Source organism: Phalacrocorax aristotelis, chromosome 3 (genome assembly GCF_949628215.1).
Source record: "Phalacrocorax aristotelis chromosome 3, bGulAri2.1, whole genome shotgun sequence".
In the NCBI taxonomy this organism is placed as follows: Eukaryota; Metazoa; Chordata; class Aves; order Suliformes; family Phalacrocoracidae; genus Phalacrocorax; species Phalacrocorax aristotelis.
In genome coordinates this window covers 26484343-26508429 of record NC_134278.1, presented here as the reverse complement: position 1 = coordinate 26508429, position 24087 = coordinate 26484343, and the positions used below count along the sequence as shown (strand labels likewise).

The window sequence follows — 24087 nt, the reverse complement described above, 5'->3', positions numbered from 1 at the left end:
TTGCATGTTCAAAATCATGATTTATTGGATGTATATTTAATCATGTAGCTCCTGTGAAGATACACTTTATAAATTATGGAACAAGTATAGCTCTTTCCACAGCTTTCACATTTTAGTCCTCAAGTCCAGAAACGAGATGTTAAAAGGTAAATTATGCAAAATCACTTTAAAAAACTACACTAAAAAGCTTCAGTTCTTTCAGAATCCAAGATACATATATAATAAGCGGCATTACAGTGTCTGCACTACACTCTCAAGCGATATATGCAGGAGAAGCAGCGTACAGTACCTGCACCACACCTCAAGGTACACTTCATGATTAGCAGTACACAGCACCTGAACATCTACAGCAGCCTTAAAATTTATCTTAGTACAACAAATGCTCAAAGGGTTTACAGCATCTGTAGCAAGGTTAGATGAAGGGTTATAACACATTACAATCACACCCAAGTGAGCCCTGCTTACCTGTGCATTCAGACCTGGCCAATGCACAAGCAGTACACACAGCATTTCACCATTGCACTGTGACACTTCTCAAGCAGAGCCACGTACCCTGCAAACTCATCCTAAGGTACAAGAGAACAATTCACTGCCCAAACCCCTCTCCCTTTCATGCTCATCCTGTCGAGAAGGCAGGCTCCACTGCACTTCTATCAAAATCAAATTACATTTATGACCAACTGACATCACTGTATTGGTGGGGATGTACCTCTGCAGTTAAACTTTATACTTCATGCTTGCTTGCTTGCCCTTGATTGTTTCTCCTTAAGGTTGATGTTGACAAAATGCCAGATCTTAAAGGCAAACAAAATAAGCTTAATTTAAAGAAAACATTTATTTGAAGTTATTTTAAAGTCAGACATTGAACAGATAAAAGACAACCTTCTCCTCTCCACATTTCAAGCCTTCACCAGAGACCACACAGACTGTCCCATGGACAGTGACATTTTCCTGTAACAATTCCTTTTGGACAAACCAGTGTCCAGGCAGATGAAGACTCGCATTTTAAGCAGACTGATTTATAAAATCTTTTTTTTAAAAAAAACCCAAACAACAAAACAACAAACCAAAACAAACAACAAAATTATTATCAAATTCTTGTCACAAAGTAAAGGTGTTTAATACTCATAAGCTTGATCTCAAAACAAAACCCCAGCCATTCATAATCAAACAGAACATACTGCCTTCAAAAAATTCCCCAGAATTTTAAAATGTTCCAAATATATACACATTTATAACTTAAGTGCTCATTAGCTACAACCTTTTATTCATGCAAGAGCTGCGAGAGGAAAAGGTGTTTCTTAGAGCGGCTTTTCTGAAAATGCAGTAAAACTCTTCACTCGTGCAAAGAACAAAGGGGTGTACATTTTGTCAATGTCGAAAGTAGTAACAGCTGTCTCACCGGTCGATCTGCAAAGAGTATTGTAAAAGTTAAGTTAGACACAAGTTGCTGTTTAAGTCCCTCAATAATGAAATCAAATTCCACAGTACAGTATGTGCACCAAAGTACAGCTGGAATGTGTCTTTCCTACTGCCTCATTCTGAAAGCATCTGAAAGTTGCCTGAATCACACTATAGAGAATACACTTCTATGTCAATATCAAAGAAACCACTTCCCCCTTCCATTCTTATTAGCTCCACAACTTGAAACAGCGCAGGATGTCACTCAAGTCACCATATTAATATGGAAGTAAAAAATCCCCTTTCATTTGTTTCACTTAAAACCCTGAAATCAGAATACAGAGTGACAGCAAAACCTGTATCTTTACAAAACTTTAAAAAGAAGAAACCCAAGTATTTCTGAACATCAGTGTCAAAAAACATATATTCTCCTAGCTGTGTTTGATACTCATTTTTTACTCTAGTTTCAAAAGGACACCACCATACTGAGAGGTACAGCAGAACCTGAGCAGTACTGAAAAGAATGCCTGTGATATTGCCGCTTCTTCATAAATTAGGTATGAAAATATTAGTTTTCATAAAAGCAATTCTTCTGCTTATGGAATTTACCTATACTCCCAACCACCAGTAGTTTACTTCCTAGATTTTATATACTTACAGCTCAACAGCTGAGCTATGTCCCTATAAAAACACTGAATATAAAGAATAAGAAGATTGGAAGACAAGGCCTAAATCCACCCTATATGCCAACAACAAACATCTGGACGGCCAAATTGACACTAATTTAGAGCGTCAGGCCAGCAGCCACGGCTCTTGTTTGGTTAGTGATCAGAACAGCTGGTCACAAGCGTGTATACAGTTCTCACATGATGACTGCAGACATTTTTAGCTTGCATATCCACAGGAAAAAGAAACATACCTTAATGAATATGTTTTCCACACCCTTTTACTAGCACCACACTAAGTCATTCAACACCGATTCAGTTCTGAAATCATTCAAACACTGTGCATAAATCCTTTAAATGGCTAAAATACTGCAGTTCTACTGCTTCAGAAACTTCCCATACCATTATAAAAAGTTACAAAAATTCTGGGATTTCTTAAAGTAAAAGTTCATTATGATATATCAAATCAGGACCAGTTACTGTTTTCAGGACATTCTGTTAAAGCCTCATAAGTCTCTCAGTCTTTACATCTTCTGTACTTAGTACTGGACAAATTAATGTCACCTGTGTTTCTACAGTTAAGTATCCTTCTTTGGTCTTATTCCCCATTTACTTACCTGTAAGTTATGTGACAAGAATGATGTATCCAGACAAGCTTGTTGAACCTCTGGCGCCCACTGGAGCACAGCTGTAGTCCTACATGAAAACTGTGATCTGTTTCTTGTGCAGGAACACGGCGGAAATACCTGTATTTGTGGTAGTCAATTGGTTTCTGTACAAAGAGAAAAGAAGTTTCATGAGAACACATTGTGCAACTATTAATCCTGAGGCCTAAGTAACTGTGAGGCCAGAATGTTAAACTCTCATGCAAGTACCTGTATTCCTTGAAAATACATCAATTCAGACGTTAATTATGGAAGAGGTTTTCACAGAAAGTAAGATAAGCATGGAGGACACCACCCAAACTATGCAAACACACTGTACAGTAATGCAACACTTCTAACTCTTCAAAAGTTTCTCTTGACACTTTGTTAATCTGAAAATTTTGTGATGTGAATAAGTTGACCAAATCATTCAGAGTTCAATTAATGAATACTGCTTATTTAGTTTTATTTAATTCTGTGGAACATAACTGCATGCAGTCAAAACTGATCTCAGGAAATGACCTCTTCATCTTTCCCTTCTGTTTGTTAACGATGTTAACAAACTACCTAACAGCACCACACGTGGCAATTAAGCCTAAGGGGGGAAACTATTGCTCAAACGTGAACCAGATATTTATCTGCCTTAATAAAAAGGTGATTACAAATTTGGGGAAAAAAGATAAGATTAAACACCAAGCTTAATATATTTTATTTTTAAACCATTTAAAAAATGAAATTAATTTTTTAATCCAAATGTGTAACGCAAATCTTCAGGTGCCTTAAAATATTCAGTTTGAGAAAACACCTATTAAAATGCGCCCTCCTTAAACTATTTTTCCTCTGTTCTATTTTGCTACCTACCTCCTCCTTTTTCTTCATTATTACAGCAAATACTTTGGTTTGATTGTCTGTTTCCTGGGAAAGGCGATAATGGCCAAGCAAGATTGCATCCGTTCTGGAAGGTTGAGAGGAGGATAGTGTCAAGGACAGGAAAATATTCTCTGTCTCAAAAGAGTGATGTACTTAAAATACAAATATCAGCAATGAGAAGACAACTGACTGCATATCATGATCAAGGAAACTACATTTTATTTCCACTTAGTAAAGTACCAGGCTCACTGATGATACAAAATGATGAAAACATTTTAGAAGGTTGCTTTTCATTTTCTCAGATAGGACAGTAAAGATAAGTTAGTCAGTTCTACCTAGCTTACTGCTAAATATCTTAAGACTTCTGGTGAATAGCTCAAACCTGTTCTGAAGTCACAATTTTCTATGTTTTAAATAAGTTTATGCAAACATCAAAAAGAAATCAAACAATAATTTAGTCATATCCCACCAAAATCTTCACTTTCCTTCGAACATTCAAGGAAGTGTGAGAAGGTAGTCAATAACAAAATAGTATCTTTAAAAGGATTCTAAAACCACCAAGCTAATAGCATGTATTCTTCTATCTACTTCCTTTAGAAGTTTAAAATCACATAACCCGCAAACAAAATCTAATTTCAGTATCAGGACCTTAAAATGAAGGATATGTTTGCATAAAGACCAGAATTTTTTGTGGTTCCCAGAAGGGAACCATAAACAACTATAACACAATATGAATAACATTGTATTTTACTCTTGCTTTGCTAAGCCAGGATATAGAATCCAAGACAAAAGTAAATAGAAATTGCCAGGTAGAAGCAACATGAAAACTGTAGAGCCAAATATTTTATTTGAATAACCTTGTATTTTTAGTCCTTAAGCGAGGAACTATAGATGGGGGATCTTCAGGAGTTGTTAGCATCATAACTTGACCATCTGGAAAGAATCTCAAATACCTGCAAAAATATAATTACACAATACAAAGCTAGAAAATATATCCTTTTTCTGCTGAAGTTTTTTGTTGTTGTTGGGTTTGGATTTTTTGTTTTGTTTTGTTTTTTAAATCACAGAATGTTTCCCAGAAGGATATAGAACTTAACAGGATTTGAAAACACATTTCTTAACGTACGGTATAACAGAAAAAGTAGATCAGAAATCAAAAGAGAGTTTTGAAGATTAAAAGATCAAGTTATGAAGAGTTATGAAAGAGGGCAGAAGTTCAGGAGTTTTGTCACTTCTAATTAAAGCAAGAAGGCTACCCTGGAATCAAACTCTCCTCAAGTAAGTTTCTCCATTGCTAGCATTGATTGAGACAAACGCAACACAATATTAATTACAGTATCACTACAGGATGGACAATGTCATATGGACTTTTGCAGGTTCTGGGATCTGATCAATTTTTACAGTACTCAGATACTGTGCTGATGTTTGTGAGACTACAGAAATAAGCCACGAGATTCAACGATTTCTATTAACAGTTTCCAGCTTCAGAAGGGACAGCAGAGTGGAACAAAAAATGCTGGTAACAGCAAGACGAACAACAGCAGAAAAACGGGCTGAGGAAAGTAAATGGCAAGATATTTACAGCAAGTTGAGAAAGCCGAACCTCTTGGTTATTTACAATTGGTTACAAATAAGTTAAAAGACAATTCTCATATATCACTTGTTTCCCCTTTCCTGAAAACAATTACTGTATCAGAAATGTAAAGCAGAAGTGATTTGGGGAAAGAAATCTGTGGACAAGTATTACTGTTGTTACTGTTTAAGTTTTGTCCACATGAAATGGCATAATTGAGCATGAAATGTGTTTCTAAGGCCATCTCTGTCATAATAAATCCTATTTCTTAATACCTATTCTCAAAACATAGCTTTACACACTGTAGTAGTTCTACTGAGTTTTACAGAATAGTTAATGTTTGTGATATCAAGGCTGGATTTAAACTTAAGAGAGAGAAACATTTCACTCACTCATTGTACTACAGTTCTACCTGTAATATTCCACTTGGTGCCACGCTCTATAGAAACCATCAAGAGATTGCTCTCCTTGACGTATGTATTTTGTCTTGCTGATATATACACCTACAGGAAAGGAAGATATATGTATACAAACAAAAAATGAAGTGCATAGAATATTTAAGATTAAAAACCCAATAATCTAAAACTTTTGAGTTTATTTTCATTACTTAAATACATTAAAGTTTATTTTCGTCCCTTGCACCCTTCCCTTCTCTTCACAGGTATTCTAGAAATTCAAAAGCCCAAACAAATTCAGATTAGGTCTAACAACAATTCCATAAACACCAAACCCACCTGATAGTTTCTGTCAAGACTACATGGAGTAAAAAAACCAAAACTATTTCCAAAAGTACACCTTACCATCAAATCGAACGCGAGGCCTTTCCAAAAACATTTCCCTCCAAGAGGCATATGGAACAAGTTTATTGCAGCTCCTGCCCCATACTTTCAAACAGACTTGATGCCAGATTTCAGGATCCCTAGTGAAAATGAGAAAAAGGAAACCCCATAACTTTCCTGCAAACCTTTTTTAGCATTTATGTAACAAAGTAACATACTCCATTATTTAGTTGGATGCAACTGAAAGAAACTTTATTGCACAGTAGCTCAGAATTTAAAATCATTGACTAATTTACTTAATCCTGGAGCATTTGAAAGCCACTTCCTTCTCCCAGTGCAATTCAAGAACACAACGCCATTTTCAGCCAAATACAAAACACAACATCGCAGCAGCCTGGCACTTCCCTGCGTGGCCATATGAGAATGACAACACAACAGACATTATTGTGGACACCCTGTAACTCTGATTTTCAAACAAGGTAGTGCAAATAAGACTTTCAGCAACATTTTTTATTACATGAAGTCATCTATCTAACATAACATTTAGCAGTGTATTCGAAAGCTGATTAGCACTATGAGGAGCATAACATGAAAATTGCCATGGGAAGAAAAAGGAGGACACAGTCCTGCATGTACAATTTAGCAGCCTAAAAGCAAAAAGCCAATAAAACCCACCTTTCCACCACAGGCAATTTTGCTCTATGGATTTATTATCGACCTTTACATACTGTTTACATATGCTTGAGCATAAAAAAGCCCTTTTTTCTTCCTTAGAGCAGAGAGAAATTTCGCTCTAGACAACTTATCTACAATACCTGGCGCAAATGTAAAATCCTCGACAAACAAGAGATAATTGCTCTAACGATCTTAGGTCCAAGTCACTCGAAACCACCCATCGGAAAATGTACATTAGTACTTCCATAGGCAACGCTGCAAAGAGAAAACAAATCCTTGTTAGATGGTAACCTATAAGTCAATAGGTTATCTATAATTCCAGGTTTGACCACTACTGAAGTTCTCACTTTCCATAAAAAATCCTACTTTTTCACATTGTAGGCAGATGACAGGAAAAAAAAATTATCTTTAATTTAAAAAGTCACTGTACATTAGAAAAAAAGTCACATAGTGGAAGAACAAAAACCAAGAGCTGAAAGCACCTTATGGTAAGATGACAGGATAAAACATAGTTTTAGACTACAAATATCCACAGCTGTAAACTGGTATACCAAAAATTTCCCGTATACATTGCACATCCACAATGCCTGTGAAGCAGTATTTTCTTCAAACATACCTAGTGTGTAACATTACCTCAAAGCATATTGCTTTTGCAGGACAAGCTAAATAAGCTCAGGTCAGGTTCAGTACTGGAATAAAGGTCCTAAGCACAACCTATCCACTATGAAATTGATATGATATCATTATATTTTGTGGTACAGGTCCAGTGACTGAAAATGATATAACATAGAACTGTTGTGTTGAAAGACTTCCTCTAATGTAATACAAGATAATGACAGAATCACACAGAATCACAGGTTGGAAGGGAACTCAGGGATCATTTAGTCCAACCTTTCTAGGAAGAGCACAGTCCAAACAAGATGGCCCAGCACCCTGGCCAGACAACTCCGGAAAGTGTCCAACGTGGCCGAGTCAACCACTTCCCTGGGGAGATTATTCCAATGGTGAATGTCCTCACTGTGAAAAATTTTCCTCTTGTGTCCAATCGGAATGTCCCCAAGAGCAATTTGTGTCCATTCCCCCTTGTCCTCTCCATGGGACTCCTTGCAAAAAGGGAGTCTCTGTCTTCTTTGTAGCTACCCCTTAAGTACTGGTACATGGTGATAAGATCCCGGCTAAGCCTCCTTTTCTCAAGGCTGAACAAACCCAGTTGTCCCAGCCTAGCCTCGTATGGCAGGCTTCCCAGTCCTTTGATCATCTTGGTGGCCCTTCTCTGGACACCTTCCAGCCTGTCCACATCCTTTTTGTATAGCAGGGACCAGAACTGTACACAGTACTCCAGGTGTGGCCTGACAAGAGCTGAGTAGAGTGGGATAATGACTTCTTTATCTCTGCTGGTGATGCCCTTTTTGATGCAACCCAGCATCCTGTTGGCCTTCTTGGCCACAGCAGCACACTATTCGCTCGTGTTGAGCTTCCTGTCCACCAGGACCCCCAGCTCCCTTTCCACAGAGCTGCTCTCCAGCCAGGTGCATGATCTTACACTTGTCCTTGTTGACCTTCATAAGGTTCTTGTTAGCCCACTCTTCCAGCCCATCCAGATCTCCCTGCAGAGCAGCTCTCCCTTCTGGAGTGTCTACTTCCCCACTCAATTTGGTGTCATCTGCAAACTTCATCAGTGATGCTTGATGCCGTTATCCAGATCACTTATAAAGATATTGAATAACATTGGGCCCCATAGTGATCCCTGGGGGGCTCCACTAGTGACAGGTTGCCGCTTGGAAAAGGAGCTATTTATCACCACCCTTTGGGTGCGGCCTGTCAGTCAGCTCCCCACCCACTGCACAGACCACTCCTCTAGGCCATAACGCATTAATTTCTCCAGGAGGAGACTGTAGGGAACCATACCAAAAGCCTTGGAGAAGTCCAGGTAGACAGTGTCCACCGCCCACCCCATGTCAACCAGGCAAGTCACTTTGTCATAGAAGGCCACCAGGTTTGTCAAGCACGATCTGCCTTTACTGAAGCCATGTTGGCTTTTCCCAATCACGTGCTTCATTTGACTTGTGATGGCCCCCAGGAGGATTCATTCCATAACTTTCCCAGGGATTGAAGTAAGGCTGATGGGCCTATAGTTACCCGGATCCTCCCTCGAGCCCTTCTGGTAGATAGGGGTAACATTTGCCTTCCTCCAGTCCTCTGGGACATCCCCCGTTCTCCACAACTTCTCGATGATTATGGAGGGTGGCCTTGCTATGATATCAGCCAGCTCTCTCAACACCCTCGGGTGGATGGCGTCAGGGCCCATTGATTTGTGGGGGTCAGGCTCCTGTAGTAATTCATGTACTAACTCTTCCTTCACTGATGGTGGGTCGGTGTTTGGATCAACTGGCAATTTCGTTCCCAAACGTTCCCGACAGTGATGGTAAAGACAGAGGTGAAGAAAGTGTTGAGGACTCTGCCTATTCCGCATCGTTGGTGATTGACTCTCCTTTTCTGTTTAACAGTGGGCCTATGTTTTCCTTCTTTTTCTGCTTATGGTTAACATACCTGAAGAAACCTTTCTTGTTATTTTTGACACCTACAGCCAGTTTCAATTTGAGCTGGGCTTTTGCTTTTCTAACTGCATCTCTGCATGCCATAGCAACACCCTTGTAGCTCTCGAGGGATAATCCTCCACTTCCCCATCTCTGATGTGCTTCCCTTTTGGATTTGAGTAGACCCAGGAGGTCATGGCTGAGCCACGGGGGCCTCTTGTGCTGCTTACTTCCCTTTCCTTCGTAGGGGATAAATTGGCTTTGTGCTTCCAAGAGAGAGTTCTTGAAGAACTCCCAGCACTCACTAGCTCCTTTGTCTTCCATGGAAGCTTCCCATCAAATCCCTCCCAACTGAGCCCTGAGTGAACTGAAGCTTGCCCTTCTAAAATCCAGAACCCTCATCTTAGAGCTGACCTTCAGCACGCTCAGCAGGATCACGAACTCCGCAATATTGTGGTCACTGCAGCCAAGGCTACCACTAACTGAGATATTACAAAGCAGGCTTTCTCGGTTTGTGAATAGCAAGTCCAGCAGTGCCTCATTCCTGGTTGGCACATCTAACATTTGTATCAGGAAACAGTTCTCTGCATTCCAGGAACTTGGTGGATGACATGCTGTATAGTTCTTCCGGCAGATGTCTGGGTAGTTGAAGTCACTCGTCAGGTCCAGGTTCTGTTGGCCAGAAGTTTGCTTTAGTGCCCCAAGTATCGCTTCATCGGCATCGGCATCGTTGTTAGGAGGTCGATATCAGATGCCCACTGTGAGGTCCTGCTTGGAGACGACTCCTTTGACTTTAACCCAGAGGCATTCGATAGAGCATCCTGATCAAAGCACCAGAAGATCATATGATAATTTTCCTAGCATTAAAAGTTCAGTGAGAAAGTCCTGGGAAATTAAGTCAAAATTATTTCTAATAACTTTCTGCCTCCCTGAGTTTTCTTTGTTGTTTCTGTTGGGTATAACCTTGTTTATTAATCTTCTACCACCAAGAATTACACTTCATTTATTTTCAACTACTGCTGCTTTCCAGATTCTATGGCCTGAACTGTATTACCACATGCACTTAAGACTTTATGACTTTTACTCAGTATAATTGCTTTGAGATGAAATGGAGAAAATAGCTGAACAGCACAAAGATACATTAATCAGTAACTAGCTGTAAATACTGTGGTAGAGACCGCAATTTAATACAATCCTGATTTTTTGTGAAAAAATATGCTTTGTAAAAAAACTGCATTGCTGCACTCCCACAAATCCAGCGATACTGTTTTTGCTATAAAACCTTATGAAACTTAAGTTTCACGTTTCAGAGTACTAACGTGATAAAAAAAAAGTACGTACACCTCATTGGGCACCAGTTTCTGTATTCGTTTAACACACATCTCGTTTCATGAATCTGACTTAATTCTATGTTTTATTAGTGAGAAGTCATAAATTGGCTATATTGCCTGTATTTGCAACCATTAAATTACTGTTCCAGTATAAACAAAAGTTGTGCAGATTACTGCTGCAAAGTACAAAACAGTCTCTGGCAACTTACGAGCTCTTCAGTATGTGAACTCTTAATGCCTTGGAGAACGGGAGATACAAAGGCTTAAAAATCTCTCACTAGTGCTAACCATATACATCTTCCATTCTGATAGTCGCCAGTCAGCCAAAGCCTTTGATTATCTGTCTTATCATCCATGTTTCTAAGTTTCTAGTAAACTAGGGATTGTTAAGACACTCTGCTTCAGACACTGGGCACACCCTGTAGGAACAATATTATAGTATTTCTGGTGAAGAATGTTATCTTAGTCCTAAACTTCGCTGTGTAAAAGGAAAAAAAAACCTGCTATGACAAATTGCTTATATACTAGGGAGGGGAAGTAACTATGTCAGTTACATAGCAGAGGTCTGATCCTGTCCTGTTGTAAGGGTTAACCAGTATTCTAAGATTACGAATGTCAATAAAATGTAAAATGGAACATCGGAAATCAATTCAGCCAAATCCGTTGCTTCACATTGTTTCAGTTTTCCTTGGGCTGCTGAGGTCTGCGACTACTGTACTACTGAATTGACCAAGAGGAATCCTTTCCAGCCTACTAACTTCTGAAGCAGACATCATGATTTTAACAGTTTTCATTCTGCTATAAGAGTCAATAAACAAAATATTGTAACACAAGACTGGCAGGAAGGCAGAAAATAAAACTCGAAAGAGACTAAGATTGCTTCTCAAAAGAGACATCTCCTGAGATCATTTTATACTCATGTCTACAACATCTTGACTTCAATGGCAAAAAAAAGATGCTTTCCCAAGTGTACAATGCCAGTTTTTAAAATTTGAAAAAAAATAAACAACTTTTTTTTTTTTTAATGTTTTGACTTGAACAGCTTGCTACACTTACTTTATTTTCCTTCCTTGAGCAGAACAGAGATCAGGCCAAGATTTCCAAGAGCAATTGATAATTTGTGATGCAAAGCGCACATGCTTTAGAAGCATCTGATTTTAAGAGAGTTCATAGCCTATATACACTCTCTACAATTTAATCTCGTAAGAAAGTCTCTGGTTGACTGTCCTAGAACTAAAGCACTAAAAAACATTAACCTTCAAAAACCTTTCTAGCTACGTTATATAGTCTTGCTGAACCTGAAAACATATTTGTTGTACAAATCTGATACAGAATCAGATAAAAACTGGAAATGCAAAGATGTGTGTTCTTCACAGAACAATTGTCTCTTATTCACATCTCAGAACTGTAGTATTTGCAAACCAAAACAAAAAGCCCCACATTTCACTCTTCCAAATGTTAACTGGAAGGAAAATTGGAATGCACTTACTTCAGCAAGGCCATTCCTAGAAGTTGCTACTTTTAAGTATGACTCTGATCCTGAAAAGTTCTACTTAGTAGTAGTACTATATGGAAAAGCTTGTGTGATAAAGACAAAATCATGTATGAGAAAAAGATCTATTTGACTAGTTGATGACCTCTTTTGCTTTACATATAACTATAAAAGTAAATAGATACTGTGTATATTTTTTTAAAGGTGGCTTTAGAATGAAGGAGACAAATGTTTTAATAGAGTGAAACATCTCTATATATTCTGTCTCTGAAATCTGTATCTTAACTCATACCTGAGATATGGGTCTGGCTGACATCAACCTCAGGCTGACAAAGTTTGACTGAAGATTCCTGAAGAGTTAACTGCTGCTGGAAATCCGACAGGAGATCGGCCATTTTGTCATCCTCTTTGTTATCCTCAACACTAGAAAAGGGAGAATGCCAACATTGTGATATTGGACAAAACATACCAACAGATGGCCTTATCTTGGCATCAATCCACTGCCTCACCCTCATTTAATATAGGTTTTTTTCCGGTAAGTTTTTAAAGCAATCTCATTTCATCCTACGATAAAACTACTGCAATCTTATCAAGTTCATTTAGATTTTGCTGGAATCCATCTGACAGTAACAACTTTTTTTTTTTTCATTTAATTCCAATTCCAGTTTCTTTTTGCATTTGACTTCACTGTTCACTGTTTTTAGTGAAGTCACTGAAGAATTGCTTGACCCCATGAAAAGACAGATCTCATCTCTTACTCTGCCTAAGATAAACCAGATGCAGGAAATAAATGGTCATTAACAGAAAGTTATATTTTCTAATCCTGTCACAATGCATGATACTGAAAAAATGAGGTGGTTTTTTTTTTTACTCTTGTATTAGTCACTGAAGAGTGATCCTCAGTGGGTTTATTCATCAGTAATGAAGGAAAACTTGCCTTTCACCAATTCTGTAAATAGGCAGACGTAAAAAATTTCAAGAGCAAGAACAAGTTAGCGGAACAAAACAGTATGCTTGCCACTTATCAGTAAACCTGAAGGATTACTGAGTGATAAATAAACATTACCACATTCAAAAAAATCTAAATATAAGTTGTATGTCATAACACAAGTCTTTAATAGATGCATGCTTGCTTGCACCAAGTAATCACAAAGTACACAACTCTCCTTGATCTCGTCACAAAATACTCTTTCCCCTGACTTGGTATATAAGCTAGCTAAAAGATCTTCCAGTCACTTTTTAATATTATTCAATTCTACTTGAAACAATCTTAACAGAATGAGCCTAGAATATAAGCAAGCAACTAGCGGACCTACCAATGGGTTTTAAAGCATTACAGAGAAGACAGTTATGTTTGGGCCTGTCATAACTAAGACTAGAGTAAGATCTTGCACTGAACTTCCTTTATTTTCTTTAGTATTATGGCCAGTCTCAGCACCTACAGGCCACAATGTAAACTGTTCTTTTCAAATGGAATTGTGTAATCTGTTTTTTCTTACCAAGGTGGTAAAAAACATCAAGAACAGTAATTCAGAAAGCAAAACCACCACAACTAGTATCTCTTGAAAAAGCACACATCTACAAATCCTGCTTTTAAACAACAATTAAGAGCAATGGCTGGTTTTCCTTCACTGTCATGTTGTACTAAGGACAGTGCAGCAACGTTTACAAAGCTGAATGAAAATTCATAGAATCATTTAGGTTAGAAAAGACCTTTAAGATCATCGAGTCCAACCATCAACCTAGCACCACCAATCCCACCACTAAACCATGTCCCTAAGCACCACATGTACACATCTTTTAAATACCAGTCACCAGATATGGTGACTCAACCACTTCCAGCCGCGGACAACCCTTTCAGTCAAGCAATGTTTCCTAATATCCAATCTAAAACTCCCCTGACGCAGCTTGAGGCCATTTCCTCTCGTCCTATCACTAGTAACTTGGGAGGAGAGACCAGCACCCACCTCGCTACAACCTCAATTCAGGGAGCTGTAGAGAGCGATAACGTCTCCCCTCAGCCTCCTCTTCTCCAGGCTAAACAACCCCAGTTCCCTCAACCTCTCCTCATAAGACCTGCTCTCCAGACCCTTCACCAGCTTCGTTGCCCTTCTCTGGACACACTCCAGCAACTCAATGTCCTTCTTGTACTGAGGGGCCCAAAACTGAAACACAGTACTCGAGGTGCGGCCTCACCAGTGCCGAGTACAGGGGCACAATCACCTCCCTGCTCCTGCTGGCCACACTATTCCTGATACAAGACAGGATGCTGTTGGCCTGCTTGGCCACCTGGGCACACTGCTGCCTCATGTTCAGCCGGCTGCCAGCCAACACCCCCAGGCCCTTTTCCACTGGGCAGCTCTCCAGCCACCCTTCCCCAAGCCTGTAGTGTTGCATGGGGTTGTTGTGACCCAAGTGCAGGACCCGGCACTTGGCCTTGTTGAACCCCATACAATTGACCTCGGCCCATCGATCCAGCCTGTCCAGGTCTCTCTGCAGAGCCTTCCTACCCTCCAGCAGATCAACACTCATGCCCAATTTGGTGTCAGAGAGGCTTGATGAAGGGAGTAGAGAAAACAATGCTGAAGTAAGAAAATAATCCTAAGAAAATGAAGACTTGTATGTGACTGTAGTTTATCATCCAGTATTTTTCCTAGTGCACAAATGCACCGCAAAGATTTAATGCTGGCAATGCATTCAGAAACTACAGTAACGGATATAAATAAAGCACTTGGCTCATCTTACTCTCTTTTATATTGAGTCAACTGCTGCATAGAAGCTGTGCTGCCCTAGGGCTACAAGATTGAGCTAGTAATACCGCACGGACATGGCTGTACTTTCCTTTTTTATTCTCAGTTTTAAAACTCTTGATTTCTTGTAGCTATCAGAGGCATATATGGCTGCTACTAGTAACGAGTAAATTGAGAAGCTCCGTTTCATAAATTTGTCTTCACTATGCTATCTGAGCTATAACAGAATTTTTGGCCCTAACCTGAACCCTGTCCTCCAACATAAGTCTTGGGCTCAAGTCAGGCCAACTTTAAGCCACTACACATCTGGTGTGTTGAGGCTAGCAGTATTCCAATTCTTGTAATGACGACAGACTAGACTACTCAGATTACAATCTATGAGCTTCTAAATGTATTGCTCTACTTATTGAAAAGGCTCCCACTTGGCTGTGTTAATCAGCCCAAGAACAGTAGTATATTCCCATGCTTAATTACGATGCTTATTCCATGGTACAAAGCTTTTACTAATTGATCTTTTTGCTATCTACAATTTTGTAGATGATCCTAAATGTATAACTCATAAATCTGAAAACCAGAAATCAGAAGTAATAAAGTGACTGATGTTTTTTTCTTTTTTTAAGTAACAACATAACTATTCGTAACCCTTCCACTTGAATGGAACTAACTCCAAACAAGCCTGTTACCTTCTCTGAACTACAGTATAGAAAAGCCCTCCTGGGACTAATGCGTCTGAAAACTTTTTATGAAGCAATCACTTCAAATGAAAGTAGACAAGTTTTCCAAATGTTAAGTCATGTACAACTGTGTGTCACGGTAGAAAATTAATATGCTTTAGAAACAAAATCTCAGGTTTCAGTACTCCTAATGCACTTAATTAGTAAATTTTCATACTTACCACCTCTTTCCAACTCCATCACTATCTGGGGACCGTGTATAGGTGATCTTAAACTCTATGTCAGGTACAAGCTGCATGGCTAGACGATAAAACTTGATGGCTGAAAACAAAGGTTTAATATTTAAACATGCCTGATGCCTATACTAGCTTATCAAAGCAAAGATTTTCTTCAGAGAGATGGCTTCAGCTAAAAGTGCTAAAAAGGTGGAAAATGCCTTTGCCTAGTAAATTTTATTTAGTCTAAAGGGGTTAGGTTTAAATTCAATACAGAAGAGAGGCACATTAAGCACCTATTTTCAAAACTAAAAACTTCACGTACTCTATCAGAATAAAGAGGTCTCTCAGATGTACTTCAGCTTTTACAGATTTACCTTAACTACTACAAATTCAATTACAGAATAAAAATTTTACATTAAACCATTATAAAGCCCTGATTTTGTTTGTTGCCCAGCACTTACAAAGCTTTCTTAGCAAGCCATAAAGATTTTAGGCATTATATTCATAAGTGACATGAAAAAGAATTTGAACGATGATGCAGGTACCCTAAATCTCCAGTCTGGTACAGGCAGTCATTCAGACATACACAACATCATAAAGGTGAGAAAGATCAACAAAATATTGTCGTAATTTTAAAACTCCAACAAAAGACACCAAACAAATTTTACTGTGGCAAAACCCTGGAAACTATAGAAGCACTTAAAACACTGAGGGTGAGGAACCTGACTGGAGGAAAGGAGCCTTTTAAAAAAGCTATGTGGCAAGCACAGGACTACGGGGCGTGAAGGAAAAACTGACAGATCATGTTTCTTCTAGCACGCAGAGAAAGCACTTCTGCCTTTAACACTCCAAAAATGCTACGAACACTGAGCAGAGAAACAGGCCCAGGAAAATCACCCTGTGGGAACTGTGATTGAAGCTGCAGAATGTCTTTCTTCTGAGTTAACTCTGTGGATCCTTCTTAATTTAAGCAGATTCACTGTATGTACATTCAGTCTGTTTTAATACCAGTATTATAAAATCATCTATGTATTTATACGTCTCTATGTATCACCATATTTCCACATGGTGATACCGAGATCAGAGGGCATCTCTCCCTCAGTTTGGACCCTTAAAAACAAACCTCAAAATAAAACATGGGTGAGTGTGGAGCTCAGAATTTGACACACTAGAGTCTGAGAAACCTGAGTTTGAGCCAAGTAAGTGTTCCTATTTCCTTGAGTTCACGTCAGGCCTGGTGACTGACAAGTAGTACCCTTTGGCTTGTGAGGATAAGGAATACCAGCAGCCAGCTACACAGAGATCAGTCTCAACTTTAGCATTTAATCTTGCAGCAAGGTCTGTACTGTACATAAACATGAACTAGCTGCCACACGTAACTGTCTAACAAACATCAGGTACCAGCAGATTTCAGAAGCAGGCTGATATAAAATCCACTTGGATTCTGGTGACCTGGGCCAGGTCAGCAGATGAAAGTGTGGTCTGAAAACAGATGTCTCAACATGTGCTCAGTAATATATCTGTGTCTGGTGTAGGACCCTGTCTCTAAGGTGTCATATTGATATAAGTGTACAAACAGTCCAGTTCTGTTTAAGTCTCAAATCAAAGTAATTTTGCCCTGTAAAAACACATAATAAATTAGAAACTGAACCAACTAATTTTATTACCTACTGGAGACTCATATTTCTCTCAGTTTGAGATCTGGAACAACCAGAAATCCCTTGCAAGGGGAGGAAAACACCCACAGTGGAGAGGAAATTTTGTATCCAACAAGTGGCTGAGTTCAGGACCTTCTGGAGTACTCTCTGTTTTGCCTATCTTGACATATGTTGCACCTGCACTTTAACCAAGGTGGTCAAAACCTCTAGCAGATGAGCAGGATGGCACGTACATTCTGTTTTCCGTTTTTTTTTCATGAAAGAAATAGAAAACTGATATCTCCACTACTAACCTACAGGACTTGAAGATAGGATGGGCTTCTTACTCTGTATATTCTGAAAACTAAATATGAGGAAGAAAACACTGAATTTCCATTTCTACTAGTGCTGACAGCAGGAGGGCAAGCAAGCTAAGCATCTTAAATATTTATAGCAAACCTCATAAAATATGAATACCAAATTTAAACGTTCACTTCAGGAATTCTTAAAGAAGCTATCTTAGCATGTGGTGTAAGTTAAAAAACCAAAACCAAAACCAAAAAAACCCAAAACATTCCTGTGAGCACAGGAAATACCGCATATTGCTTCGATTAATTACTAGGCTTATTTCAGGTTACAAAAGTCATATAAAGAAGCATGTTACATAAAGAAGCAATCCAGTAGTTCATTAAATTACTAGATTTCAAAACACTGTCGTTTTGTCTGAAAGCTAGAAATTCTTTTCTCAATATCACCTCAGCTTTACCTCAGCCTTAAAACTGTGATATGATGGTTTCTTTTATAGCAAGTTTGTTTACTGCTCCGAATAATTGAGCTCTCAAATTACTGTTAGCCTGCAGTTTAAGTTCACTGGCATCAGGCAGTCTTGCACACAAATCAGAGAGTGTTAGATTCTCTGCAATAAGGGTGTTCATTGTAGACGTCCATATTACCTTCGTAAAGGGCCCCATTTTGTTCTTCTTCCACTGCCTTCAGGAAAAGTTCTTTTGCCTGCACAATGAATTACACATAACACTTCGTAAACTCTTTACAAATACAAGTGCATTGTCATTTGACCTAGAATTATTTCTCATCTTACCTACTGTACCCTATGAAGGAGATGAAAAAATAATTCCATAGAGTGAGAAGACATATTCATGTGCTACAAGCCATAACTGAAAATTTCAATCAACAAATTATCCATGCTTCTGCTGCTTGCCCCTTACCTACAGTCTTTGAGAAACAGACTGGGAAGGTGATGCAAAGCCAAGCATAAAAACTAGAAAAATCAGTGTAGGATTATGGAAAGACATTAGTAAGGGGACAACAGGCTAATCACCTCTGCTGTTTCTCTAGATTTAATTTAGCATTAGCTTTTAGGATAGTTATACTGCAATACTAACACACACACAAAAAAATCCCCAAATTATACATCTTTTTTTTTTGTACCTTTTCCTCTTTTGCTATCTCCTGTTTTCCTCTGGCATCTACAGACTTTACTCCAGGTCCTCTTGAAGATGGTCTGCATGGCAGAGGTTCCAGCCCACTAGAACTCATACCTGGGGCAAGTTCAAACATCCACTGAGCTCTGAACATCTGGAGCTCTGCCTAAAAAATACAATTAACTCTGATTTATTATCACATATTCAGACAGTACATCTTCTGATTATAAAGTACAAATATAAAAAATAATTTCAAAATTATGCTGTGAACTTCCAAGTCTTAAATGGTTTCAGTGAGTTTAGACATAGAGAGTTAGCAATTGTTTTATAGCAAATTTAGAAAAAAAGTGCACAAGTACTTGTTCAATCTCATTCAATACCATAAGTGCTTTTATCTGGGCTATTCACCTCAGAAGAAAAACTGATGTTTCAAGAAGCAGTTTTTAATAGTATGGTTATGACCTAAGACTCCATAGAAAACTATTCTTTCTGGGCATGATTTTTGTTCTTGTTTATGCACAGTTATCTTAAGAAAGAAGTCAATTAGCTTTTGAAATTGAAATTTAGAAAATCTATTTTTTTGTACACAAGCATACTAAGCTGTATGACAATTGCGGCTGCCATTTATACAATATACAAATCAGACCCTACACTCCTTTATCTTTTAAAAAGAAAGGACTATGGTCTGTGAAATGAGACAAGGTATGATTCTTGCCATGCATTTTTTTTTTGGCATCTTTGAAGTTATACTTTACATGTCTCTTGCAATCATCACGACTTCTGGAGAGCAACTACACAGAAATCTAGTATCCTAAAAGAATACACTTTTCTATTAGACTGCTTTTATCAACTTTCTGCTCCAGAAGAGAGTGACAACTTAAAATGGAATTTGATCCATACAGAAACTGCTGTTCAATTTCTACAGTTCTTCAAAGAAATTCCAAATTGCCACAAACTTTCTTTTCATCTATACAGATAACTGAAGATGGAATTTGATGAGTGGAACACAATGCAAAATTCATCCATTTCACTTTTGGAGGGGCAGACAGATTAAGCATTTGTCAAATCAACAGATGTGTGGTAACTAAATGAGCATAAGTAATGCAACTTAAATCACAGCAGTACCGTGTCTGTAAAAAAAAAAGACTATCATGAGAGACATACCTGAAGATTTGCTTCACCGGATCTTTCATTGTCATCGGTTCTTACCAAATCAGAGTGACAATCTTCTTCAGCTTCTGCCTAGTAGAGAGCAGTCAGATGTGATTATAGAGTCTGCATAAGTCCCTACAGCATATTCACAAAGCACAACTGCCATGGACACACATTAAAAAAAATATAAGTATACTCCCCTTTTCCCCAACCTACCCACCTACCCCACAGATCCATCTTAACTGATGATAAAAATTGATCTTAAAACTACTGGTATTGTTTGCACTTCCCTGTTAACCCAATGAAGTCGGGTTTTGCCTCTCTGTCCATCAGCACATCAATTCAACACAGATTAGATATGTATCACTTGAAGGCTCACATATATCAGTACACTGCCATAATACCTGAATAAATACACTCAGTGTCTAAGTCAAAGCACAGAACCAAAGCTTCCATATTAAACAGTAGTGTGCTTCATACAAGAAATTAAAATTTAATTACTATCTTCTCATTGTAAAGATAACCAGTAGTTTTAATATTTACAAAAGCACAAAAAGACCACTGCTTTGAGTAACAACAGATATTTTATGAAAATTATGGGGCAATATGGACAACCTCAAAAACTACATGTGAAAATAAACAAGAAATGTAAAAGAAAATAAAAAGCTAGCATGAGAGCTTGACAGCTGGTTTTATTTACAGTACTGCTGTGAGACAGGTTAAACAAATAAGACCTTGAATAAGACCTATAACTAAACTTAACAGGGCTCTACATAGGAGTTAGACAGCTAGTTTAAGAGTAAAACTTAAAAGAAGCAAATAAATTCTTATTGGGAAATATACTGAGATTTATGGAATCTATACTAAAACAAAGGAAAGCTAATTCTGAGCATCAGTGACAAGCCGCTACAATGACAACAGCAGCAAGATGCCAGTATGGGGTGGGACGGGGGGGAGAACACGGCCTCAACAAAGACTAAGACATTTGTTTAAAGTTCTTCCTGTAGCTGAAGCATCCCAGTTTTTCCACCATTCTGCACTGAAATTCACATCTGTAGTTCTGCAAGAACGTAATGCAAAATGAGGTTGTAAGAAGGTAAACCTGGCATTACGATTACCACAACTACTTACAGAAGTTGTGTTTCCCACTCCTTCCTATTGCAGATAGTGCTCAAAGACTGCAAGTGACACTCTGTCAGTGAGATTCTTCCGAGTTCTCGTAAAGAAATCTCTATCTCCTGCACAATCAAAGTGCAGAAATCAAAGCATTGTTGTATTCAGAAAATTTATAAATTTTTTATAGCATCTGGAAGTTCACGATCAAACTGCAGAACACTGGCAACCCTGATGGGAAGGCAACATTTAATCTCTTTGTCTTGGTGACAACCGCCTCCCTGGAGTTCAGCTGTAGCACTTGTCTCTGGTTCCCCAAACAACCACAAACTTACTGGCTTGTCATCTGTAAATGTGTTTTCATTGACGTCTCAGTCAATTTATCTTTTACAATTGCTTGGTTAAAATCAACAGATACTGCATCTGTTTCTACACTCTGATTTTAAGGCTGTACATTTTTAATTTCTTGGTGGAGAAAACAGGTAAGCACTCCAAAGCACTAGCAGCATTAAATCTGAGCAAGGAGTAAATAACTTAGAAGTTTCGTGGATTTTTTATTCCAGAATTTGGCTGCAGGCAGTGAATGTCCTATCATGTTACTTTAGCATCCAGGGATTACATCTACACTGGCCAAATGGAAATAGCCTAAGAACGAGCTTGCACTGAAATGGACGTCTGTAAGTGCATTATTACGGCACCGGGCTTACACAAACAAGGCCTACCTCTGCCCGTGCAGAGTGCAAGGCTTTTTGTTTGCAGCTGGATTATGTCCAGTCAGCTCTCAGTCTGGGCCGAATAAGCCTGGTTTTATCTGCAAAATGCAGAAACTAGTAATTTTTAAACTAAATCAACACACTATCTCCTTGTGCCTAAAGGCACGCCCATTGAAACCTTTAACTCATGAAGTCTGTAAATAAACTCATTTAAGAGATAAAATTATTTATATAGTTATGAAGCTGACTGAAGTTTACCTCATATTCAAAAACTTTTTGTTTCAGTAATCTGTTCAAAAGTCTTTATTTTCCTCCCCTTGTCTCTGGTCAACTGCCCTGCTTCCTCATTTCTGAGTCACAGTCAGTCATGGTTCTGGACCAGCTGCTTCCAAAATGTACTTCAATGCTCTTTAAAACTTAAATGTGCTCTCAATCCAAACAAAAAATGCACCATACTATGAAGACCTAGTCCACAGCCTAAAAGCTGTCAAAAAACATCATTATGAAGCTGATTACAACCAAAGTTTTGACTTTCATAATTACCTCCCCTATACTGATCTGAAGTCTCTCATATCAAAGGTTTGTCCTCTGGCAGCAGTGGCAGCATAAGTGACCATCCCTTCAATTTTGCTAGTAAAACAATTAATTCACATTGCTACTGCAAGGCTAACTGGACTGGAAAACTGATCTCTGTTAACAACCTTTCCACTGTTTACGTGACCTGCTGAAATCCTGTGGTTTCGCTAGAACAAATGAGTAAACGCAGATATTGGTGAAGCAAGGATCTTCACTAGCAGACAGCTCATGAGACCACACCTAAAGCAGGTTGTGACTGGTGAAAAGTGGCTCCTTGTCCCATTCTGACAATACTTAAGTTGTAGTTATAGTTTCTGAAGTTCACAGAACATTGTACTGTACTGTACCCGCTACTTAGTGGATAAATCTAGCCTGTTCATCGTTATGTTCTTGGCCTTCCTCCCGCTTCAAGTTGTCATACGGAACAGTGACTTTATCTTGCTTGAAAGTGAGACATCCTTGGCACGTACTGATCAGTTCAAATAAGTTTCCTTCAGAAAAGTGGCAGCCAATCAAGTCACCAAAAGGTAAACATGTCAAAAGTAAACATCTGAATGAGACTGTGACCTGCAAAAAGGAGTCAGCTGAGGTTTGATTCCGATTTGTTTGCAAAGCTGTAGAAATGATTTGCCAAATGCAAAACTAGTTTACTTGCACAGCTTAGTTTTAACTGTTTTGCAACCAAAAATTGCATACTGATTTCCTCAGAGCACAACAATCGCTTACTGAACTGTAATGTCAAGCCCTTTAATAGTTCAGATCTTTATTTCAGTGAAATAAAGCCAAGATCAGGAACAGTTCGAAGTTGACTGTTACCAGCTGACCAGGGCTACACGTGAACTGTACAGAACTACGGGAGAAGCAAGCACGACAGAGCACAATGGTGACCAATGGCTAACGTTCTTCTTGGTTGTAGAAGAAAACGAGGAAGTCACTCCATTGTTCTGTCAATGTGGTAGAAGCAACACTGTGTTTAAAAATAAGAGTTTATTCGCAGTGGTAAGGCATTGTAAGAGCTCCTGAATTATATAAATGGTTTAATGTGGAATGATCAAGGTCTCATCAGGGATACGTGAATCCATACTGAGGTGCAGCCAGAAAAGGAATGCTGAACTAAACAATATTTCTGGTATCATCTGTTAAATCCCAACCTCACACAAGTAGAGTGCCTGGCCCACGGAGCCGTTTAAATTACCAAGTGACTTGATGCCCTCTGTCTTTTGAGCGAAGAAAGAGAAAGGCAGGGTGCGCTCATCTGTCATGACACAGTGGTTTGTTCGGATGTTCCAACAGACACCTCGACCGCTCCCGAACCAAGCTGGGTTTGGCCTTCAAGGGCCCAACGCCCCCCGCGAAGGGCGGCCCGGCCTCCCCGCGGCGCGGCGGGACCAGAACCGGGATCGCGGCACGCTCCCCAGGGGCAGCAGGTCCCGGCGGCCGCGGGTGGGCGAGAGCAGGGCTGCGGGGAGGCAGCAGCCGGGCTCGGGGGACCGCTCCTCCCGCCCACGGCCGCGCACCCCTCGCCGCTGCCACCCCGCTCCCCCCGTCCCCCCCCACTATGGCGGGGCGGGGCCGGGGCGGCCGGGCCCCCACCACCGCCTCCCCGCGGGGCTCCCGGTGCCTCCCCCCGGCCGGCCCGGGCCCGCTCACCATGCTGCCAACGCTCGGGCGGCGCTGTCCCGTCCCGGGGGGGGGTCTCTGCCCCCCCCCACCCCGCTCGCTCCCTGTGTCCTCCCCGCTACGGGGCAATTTAGCAGAGTTCTCGGTCGGAGAAGCGCACCACGCAGCGGGAGTAACTGCGGGCCCGGCGTACGGCAGCCATCTTCCCGGGGAGTGAGGGGCAGG

The 24087-nt window shown here is 39.6% G+C and overlaps 1 protein-coding gene across 2 annotated transcripts; it reads right to left on the bottom strand.

Moving 5' to 3' along the window:
* Nucleotides 1–24087, bottom strand: FBXO9 (F-box protein 9). 2 transcript variants are annotated; one of them, XM_075086968.1, is made up of 14 exons: nucleotides 23893–24087; nucleotides 19853–19930; nucleotides 18696–18854; nucleotides 18200–18257; nucleotides 15613–15712; nucleotides 12260–12390; nucleotides 6748–6862; nucleotides 5954–6072; nucleotides 5566–5656; nucleotides 4438–4533; nucleotides 3572–3665; nucleotides 2684–2838; nucleotides 1262–1410; nucleotides 1–794 (listed from the first exon to the last, which is right to left on the bottom strand). In XM_075086968.1, the coding sequence occupies exons 1-13, from the start codon at nucleotides 23893–23895 to the stop codon at nucleotides 1302–1304; spliced, it is 1308 nt and encodes a 435-aa protein (XP_074943069.1). In that variant the 5' UTR covers nucleotides 23896–24087; the 3' UTR covers nucleotides 1–794; nucleotides 1262–1301. The 2 variants fall into 2 exon arrangements, with proteins under 2 accessions (XP_074943069.1, XP_074943070.1); XM_075086969.1 differs by lacking the exon at nucleotides 1–794 and having other exon boundaries at nucleotides 817–1410; nucleotides 19853–19926; nucleotides 23893–24077.

Coding starts and splice junctions, on each gene's coding strand:
- FBXO9 (XM_075086968.1), bottom strand. Junction 18,855..19,852: donor CCGGTGAAGCAAATCTTCAG/GTATGTCTCTCA, acceptor TGTATTTTTTAG/GCAGAGCTCCAGATGTTCAG. Junction 15,713..18,199: donor AAATGGGGCCCTTTACGAAG/GTAATATGGACG, acceptor CTTTGTTTTCAG/CCATCAAGTTTTATCGTCTA.